We start from the raw sequence: 8,755 nt of genomic DNA on the forward strand, positions 1-8,755 counted from the left end.
TATATAGGAGAAGGCAATGGCACCCCACTCCAGTACTCCTGCCTGGAAAATCCCATGGATGGAGGAGCCTGGTAGGCTGCAGTCCATGGGGTCGCTGAGGGTCAGACACGACTGAGCGACTTCACTTTCACTTTTCACTTTCATCCATTGGAGAAGGAAATGGCAACCCACTTCAGTGTTCTTGCCTGGAGAATCCCAGGGACGGGGGAGCCTGGTAGGCTGCTGTCTATGGGGTCGCACAGAGTCGGACACGACTGAAGTGACTTAGCAGCATACGTAACCTTGTTATGTATTTTCCAAGTCTCCTGTAAATGTTATTATACTTCCATAATTTAAAAAATTAAAAAGAGAAAAAGAGCAAAAGAATCAGTATTTTTGTAAACACTCTTTTAAATATTAACAGGAGGCTAGGGACCTCCCTGGCGGTCCCGTGATTAAGACTCTGTGCTTCTACTGCAGGGGGTCTGGGTTAAATCCCTGGTCAAGGAACTAGGATCCACATGTCATGCAGAAGGGTCAAAAAATTAAATTAAAAATGAATAAAAAAATAAATAAATGGAAGGCTCTCCCTGTAAGTGTACAGCATCCCAGAATGGCAATCTGAGCCCTAAGTATGTACGGCTGGAGTGCAGAAGGCAGCCCCCTGTCCAGCACACCCCCCACCTTGGGGTCACAGGACAAACAGGGAGGATGGGAAACTGATGAGACTGGTTATCTGCAGGAGCTCTATGAGAACTCCTCACCCACGAGAGGTGAGCCAGCGCCTGTGTGCAAGTCCCTCTGTCCTGTGTGAAACTGACAGAGGATGTTGGCTGGGAAAGTCTGAAAGAGCAGAAGGTAGAGGCCCCTACTCCTCCTTCACTCGCCTTCTGAGCTTAATGCCTGAGTCTCAGAATCACAGCCTGAGATTCCTGATGGAGGTTGCGGGAAGGAGGGTGCTCACTAATTCAGGTGTCTAATGTGGAGAACTTCAGCACCTTCAGTGACTGGGCAACCAGTCAGACCATGACACCCTGGGAAATGGTGAGGGACCCATGAATAAATAAGCTTCGGGCGGGGGTGCTGTCCACTCTCACTCTGAGCTCCCAGAGGTCTGGACCCTTCCTGATCTGCCTCCGTGATCCTGGTGAAGAGCATCAGTGGGCGTGTCATCACCATTTGCCCCATTCAGATTCATAGACTGAATCAGAGTGACGATCACAGACAGTGAACTGTTGTTTCTTTTGTCCTTTCCCCATTTTTATTCTGCTTTATTCTTGCTAAGCTGGGTATTTTATAAATTTGACACTGCTCTAACTGCTTGTTTTGTGCATGATAATTTCCTGTGAACAATCCTACTACAGATTGTATATTAAATATGTTTGAATCAAATAGAGCTCTGAACAATACTAATATTGTTTTATTTTTCTATTTATTCATATTTATTACGAACCCATTCAGAAGCTTAACTGCTTATCTTGTACCTATGAGAATCATAATCTCCCTTTTCAAGACAGTTATTATTTGAGAGCACAACATCCTTAGCATAAATGCATGAGCTCCCAAGATCCTAATTAGAAGGTTTGAATAGTCAGTACATGGCGTAAGACTGATCTTTATAAACATAGGCCTGGATTTGTTTTTGAGCTGATTTAAAGTATCTGAGTATTCTATAATAATATTTCAATGTTTGTAAAATATGATTGTTCACAAAGAAAAGCTAACATTAACACTTAAGGCAGCAGTCATATAGTTAAGTATGTTGGATAAAAATATACATTCCTCATTGTAATGAAAAGAAATGCCATTTGGTTACACCACTAATGCAGAGGATGACAGATGACAGACCATTGAAAGGCAGATGCCGTTGCCATCAGGGATGCGGGAGGGCCTGGGGGCGGGGACACACCTGTCACTCACCTCTGCACCTCGGCCTCTCCTCCCCCGCACTCCACGTGCCATTGGCGTGGCACTGCAGCAGCCGCCGGCCCTCCAGGTAGTACCCCGGGCTGCAGCTCAGCACCACCTGCGCTCCGTACTCATTCAGGGACCCTGACACCAGCCTCCAGGTGACGTGTTCCGAGAGCTGGGCTTCGATGCCTGGGCAGGTGACCGCTGGAAAGAAATACACTTCATGTTGTCACTTTGTTCTTAAGTGTCAGACCAGGCCTGCTCTCCATGGTGAGGGCCATGGTATATGGAAAGATGCCCTCACCTGGCATGCCAGGCTTTCCCTACCACCCACAGAGCCACACAGAAGTGATTTTGGATGTCCATTGCAGTCCACAGCCTCATGGTAAGTGCACTGGGAAATCCTGCATGAGATGACATGAGAAGGGATAAATCTCTTGCACAGTCTTGCGGTTCTATGAAAGTGAACATCAGGTAAATGGAGGCACGGACAGAACCTCTAACTTCTAATTTGTCCCCAACCTCTGAGAAACTTGAAAGAGTAGCTGACTAATTGAAAAACCAGCTTCCAGCAAATTCAGAAAGTCAGATGCCCTCATTCCCTGCTTCCCCATGTAATATGCTCTGCATATTACTGGATTTATTAGCACACAAAATCCAAGGCACATGCATTAATACTGTGAAGAAAAGTGTTTAACGAGTTTTAAAGCAGAGAATCTATTCATGCCTTTAGGAAACAAACTAGAATTACAATAGCGACTTAAAAAAAGCAGTAGAGACACCTGTAATAACAGTGGTAATAGCAGTAGTCCTCGCACAGTGTTACTGGAGTGGAGTCAAGGGGTTTATGAATATGCTGACAATATATGTAAAATTTGGTACGTGTAAGTATGTACATTTTCTGAAGAGTACAATAATATTTAAAATTAATTTTACAACATTAGAAACTAGAACTCTACTTCCCTAAATATGAAGTTATATCAGCTAGTAACCATCACAGACAAAGCTGACCTGATTGATTAATTTATTGAGCCTGTAAGAAGCATCTAGAGATACCACAGTTTTTTTTTTCCCCCAGAATGCTATTACTAAATATCTTTTACTTATAAATTCTATACAAGTTCATTACAATTAAATCAGACATATCCAAAATGTTACCAATATCCCATTTAATCTTTTTTTAATAACTTTACTATTACTATGTGCAAATAGAAAAAAATAGGCCTTTTTGGTATTATTACAATAATAATATCAGCAAGGGTTACAATATGAAAGGGATTTTCTAATTTGAAAGTAATCCTCTGGACTTCCCCGGTAGGTGCAGTGGGTGAGAATCTGCCTGCTGGATCCCTGGTCCGGGAAGGTCCCGCGTGCCACGGAGCAACTAAGCCCGGGGCCACAACTATCGAAGCCTGTGCTCTAGAGCCCAGGGCCACAGCCACTGCAGCCTGCACGCCTGAGAGCCTGTGCTCTGCAACGGAAGCCACCACAGTGAGAAGCCCACACACTCGCCACAGCTGGAAAGGCCCAGGCATAGGAACAAAGACCCAGCACAGCCAAAACAATTACTTTAGAAAAAAGTAATCCTTAGATCTAGTTCTCGTAGGTATTTTTTAAGACAAAACAATTATCTAAAATTTACATGCATATTCATGTGTTCTACCTAGTGATACAAATAATTTTTTTTCCTAACCAGATTACCTTTAGAATTCCAGGCATGACTGCCATTTCTGAAAAGACTTTAATGTCTTTAACTTTACAAATCCATAACTTAATTTCAATCCTACAGCACATTTCAAATAAAATTCACTTCATTTCACCAAGACGGTGCTTCTAGAATTAACTTGATTGTTTTTAATTACTGAACAATCTTTTATAAACTCTATTTCTGCCAAGAAGGATTCAGTTTTGGTGTACACAATGGAACAGAAGCTTTCTTCCACTAATATTATCCACAGCAGTGGTTTCCAAATTCCACATGATCACCTCTTTTGCTTTGTAATTATCTGATTCTGGTTTAATTGTTTGCTTGCCTCTCTGTCTTTCTGCTAGGCTCTAAGCTCTTTTATTGTAAACAGTATGTCCTTCCATAGTTTTCTTTTTTCTTTTTTTGAGATTAATGTCCAACTTAAATCAAGTGCTGGTGACACAGAGTGTGTCTGTATATGAGGGTTTGTGTGAGTGTATGTGCCCTCTGAAAAGTAACATGCCAAAAAAAAGTGTTGTGGCAGCAAAAGCAACAAATAAACAAACAACAACAATAATAAAAAACCCACAAAGAAACTGAGGCAATAAAGCATATGAGTAGAAACTGAGAGTAAAAAAGAAAAAAAGAATAAATATTTATCCAAAGTCTATCTTGCCCTTTGTTTACTAAAGGAAGAGAGGGGAAGGGTAGAGCTTTCCAGAAATTTCTGCAGATGTGATTTTATTTGATATTTTCAAAGACACTTCAAGGAAGAGAGTGTACAGAAATGTCTGAGTCTAAAGCCTACTACGTTTTTCAGGTGGTGATATCTGAGTTATGCTAACCAAGACGATAGCAGAAGACTGGTCCCTGCAAACTGTGGTTACTGGACCCCTTCTTGGTAAGCTTCCCTACATGTGGATCTTTGCTTACAAAACAAGGCAAACATCCCCATGAAAGGATCCCCCTGCCCTGACCTGCCAACCAAGATTTCATAGACGATGCACTTGGCCTGGAAGCAAGGGAGCCATAGCTCTGCACCGGACCTGGGGGCCTTGTAGGAGAACCAGACCAGACGCTTCTGCATGCCCGGCACGCCTGCCCATTCTCCTGGAGGCATACTGAGGAGCAGTCCAGGCCCCCAAGTCAGAAACCTGAGAAGTGTTCTCATGAGCTCACCCTCAGCCCCCACCCTCGGTCACTGCGTTCCTTTCTCACAGGCACCTTCCCCACCCACCAGTCAGCTCTGAATCGTGGGGAAACTCCACCTGCCTGCACTTGACCCAATTTCATTGAAATATTAATCTCCTTCTGCTTCTTCATTAAAAGCCCATGTGGTCTCTTACTTCTGACTTCAGTATTATGCTTTTGGAACTAACTCATGTTAAGCCATACAGCTGTAGGGCTTGTTTGCATTTCTATATATTCTCCATGGATCAATGTATCCATTCCTTAATGGTAGCCACGGGGGTCATCTCGCATTCTTGGCTTTTACAAAGTGTAGCTTTGAGCATGTCCTTAGATGAAAATCTTATGCCAGCCTGTAGATATTTTTCTAGGGAGGAACTCCTACTGGCTCTTAAGATATTTTCAACTTTAGGACACACAACCAAATGCTTTTCCAAGGAGACTATGTCAGCTCACCACCTTCACCGGCAGTGCATTAGAGTCCCACTGGCCCAGCATCTCTGTTGATGCAGGTAGCTGGTCTTTTTATTTTGAAAAGTTATATGTCCTGGTGTGGGGTAAGTGCTATCTATTTGACATTCTGCCTTCTTCTCAATGGAACTCCTTAATCAATCCTTAATACGCATCCTTCAAATAAATATCTTTACCCTTTCTAAGTTTGCCTTTATCAGGCTCTTAAACATAGGTTTTGAAAAATAAAAGTACTAAAACTTAACATATATCTACTTTTTCCTTTGTTATTATTTTTTTTTGTGTGTGTGAGCTTGCAAAGTCTTTACCTGATTCCAGGCTCATGCCGGTGGGCTGGTGGAAAGGGGAAGTTGTCTTTTCACAGATTTATGTTCCACCTTTTCCATTTAGCCTGTTGTCATCCTGCCTTGGTTGTGTCTACGTTGTGGGGCAGGTTCAGACTCACTTTCCCATTTGAGTGTCCCGTTAAGCCACGTATTGAAAAGACCTCTGTGTCTTCCCTCATTAGGATGCCATGTTCACTTTGTCAAAAGACCAACCAACATCGTCCCCGGGTCTGTGTTCTCTGCCATTGGTCTCTTTCCTTGGGCCAGCACCACCCCATTTAAAGCCTGTGCCCGTGTAGTACAACCAGGAATCAGGTGTGCTGTGGAAACGCGCCATCTGTGAGTCAGTCTGTCTTTGTGGAGACGTATGAGGAGGACTGGGAGGAGGCACACCTTGTGCTGGGGGGTCTGCTCCACAGCTGGATCTGAGGGGAGGCTGAAAACGGACGCTTCCGGTTTGGAGAACACACACACACACACACACGACGGCAGAGCCCCAGGGTCTCCTAGGACGCGGGCTTCAGACCTCAGTGGTGAAAGGGAAATGAGAGGATGATGTGAGGAGAGTCGATGGGGCATCTGTGGGCAGGGAGACTGCCAGTGCCTTTTTCGTCCTTTTTCACTCTTTTCTGTAGTTTCCAGGTTTTACACACTTTACTGATGGCCAGAGAAAAACTAAACAAGGAGTCAAAGGATTTAGCAGCATTGGCCTGATGATCACAAAGAGCATTTTCTTTCAAAAAAAGAATATATTCTGGAAAAAACTGAAAGTTGAGAAAATATTTTTTCAGACAAAAATTTGCAACAGTTGAACTAAGTGCCAATGAAAGAACATGCTGCCTTGTGACACAAAAATATATGTATACATACATCACACAACTGTGTACACACACATATACACACATACACATACACAAATTATGTAAGATCATGGCGTCCAGTCCCATTGCTTCATGGCAAATAGATGGGGAAAAAGTGGAAACAGTGACAGACTTTATTCTGGGGGGCTCCAAAATCATTGCTGACAGTGATTGCAGCCACAAAATTAAAAGACGCTTTCTCCTTGCAAGAAAAGCTATGACAAACCTAGACAGTGTATTAAAAAGCAGAGATATCACTTTGCCAACAAAGGTCCATCTAGTCAAAGCTATGTTTTTTTCACTAGTCATGTATAGATGTGAGAGTTGGACCATAAAGAAGGCTGAGTGCCAAAGAACTGATGCTTTTGAATTGTGGTACTGGAAAGACTCTTTGAGAGTCCCTTGAACAGCAAGGAGATCAAACCAGTCAATCTAAAGGAAATCAACCCTGAATAACCATTGAAGGACTGATGCTGAAGCTGAAACTCCAATACTTTGGTCATCTGATGTGAAAAGTCCACTCACTGGAAAAGACCCTGATGCTGGGAAAGATTGAGAGCAGGAGGAGAAGGGGACGACAGAGGATGAGATGGTTGGATGGCATCACTGACTCAATGGGCATGAGTTTGGGAAAACTCTGGGAGATAGTGAAGGACAGGGTAGACTTGAGTCCATGGGTTCACAGAGAGTCGGACACGACTGAGCAACTGAACAATATTCTCAGAGAAAGCAGTTGGTTCTTCCTAACAGAACCGTCTTGGGCTAGCATCCATGGGGGTTTCCCCAGGCACCGGCCAGCCCCCCAGCTGCCTGAAGTCACGGGCCATGAGAGTCCTGCTGCTTCCACAGATGTGCTCACCCAGTGTTTCCAGAAATAGATGCCTTTTTCACACTGCATGTCTAAGGGTATATGTAATTTCACACTAAGTGATCCTCACAGGCACACGGGGTCAGGGCACACCGGTGGTGTGGTTGTTGTCATCAGTATTTTACAGACCAGCCAGTGAGCTCGGGCAGGACCGAGCAGGCTCGGGCAGGTCCTGCCCCAGCCCAGGCAGGACCCCTACCTGCGCACCTCTGGGCCTGTCGTCCCCTCCACCAGTTGACAAGGGTACTTACTCTGTAAGTGACTAAAACCAGTGACACCAATTACAGCAGCGAGGACTGCGGGCACATCAGCATGTGAATATCACCTAAGTAAGGACAACTGTTAAAGAATGCTTTAAAATGCTGGTCCATCTGGAACTGTAGTAAAAGAAAGTGTTTTGTTTTCATCGATGTTATCAAATAGCACTTATGACAATGGTAAGTGAGCCAACTGCCAGGTCAAATTTAGTTAAATTAAACATTTTCCATAACAGGCAGCTTTAGCTGGATTGATAGAAAGTGCTCCATCTGCCAGTTTATCTCATATTCCTTCCTTTTTTAAAAACAGAAATACAGATTATCTTCTATCACCTTGGAAAAAAAAAGGCACACAACTTATATGAAATAATTTTCTTCTATTTCAAAAAAATTCAAGAGCAGATGTATAGATAGCCACTCTCGAGTCACATGGTCACTCCTATTAAGGGTTGACATGGTTGATGCAGTTTTGTATTAAAACGCCTAAATTACTATTTAGAAGTACTCTTCTCAAATTATACCCACTGAAGGCACAGACAATAAAGTTTCTGCGCAGAAAGGATGCAGTTTTTCCATCTTGTGAATGTTGCAGAGACAACACCAAACATTTCACATTTTGCTCAAGAGAGACTGACTTTTCATTTTACCATGAGCGGTTCTGATTTATGACAGAGTCGTCCCACCAGTGGCGAACCAGGCAGGCTGACAGTTGTTTTGTTTCAGATATTCAGACAGCGGCAGCGGTGCCACCATGAATAAAGCCCTCCGGCCTCCCCTCTCGTGAATTACAGGTCCTGCTCATAAATCTTCTGTGAAATTCTAATCGAGATGCAGGGGTGCAGGCGTCTTCTCTCTGTAACAGACTTCCCCCATCACAGTCAATGTGCGCGAGTGCTTTCTGCTACCACGTTCAGTTCAAGAACATTTAATTAGATTTATAAAATTATGATCTGATGCCACTGGAGTAAAATGATTTAATCAGACTCATAACTATCTGTGGGGACTTCCTGGGGTGGCTCAGTGGTAAAGAATCCACTTGCCAAGCAGGAGATGTAGGTTTGATCCCTGGGTCGAGAAGATCCCCTGGAGGAAATGGCAACCCACTCCAGTATTCTTGCCTGGAGAATTCCATGGACAGAGGAGCCTGGCAGGCTACAGTCCATGGGGTTGCAAAGAGTCGGACATGACTGGCAACTAAACAACAACAA

At 43.6% G+C, this 8,755-nt stretch overlaps 1 protein-coding gene across 1 annotated transcript in view; it reads right to left on the bottom strand.

Annotated features, from left to right (window-relative positions):
- LOC104985211 (CUB and sushi domain-containing protein 1) overlaps positions 1-8,755 on the bottom strand; it is a 559,353-nt gene that overhangs the window by 156,667 nt on the left and 393,931 nt on the right. The window contains exon 41 of the mRNA XM_010835275.1: positions 1,900-2,094. Coding sequence (XP_010833577.1) covers positions 1,900-2,094 — 195 coding nt within the window. The remainder of the gene's footprint in view (positions 1-1,899; positions 2,095-8,755) is intronic.

This window comes from Bison bison, unplaced genomic scaffold, assembly GCF_000754665.1.
Source record: "Bison bison bison isolate TAMUID 2011002044 unplaced genomic scaffold, Bison_UMD1.0 scf7180017864040, whole genome shotgun sequence".
NCBI lineage: Eukaryota > Metazoa > Chordata > Mammalia > Artiodactyla > Bovidae > Bison > Bison bison.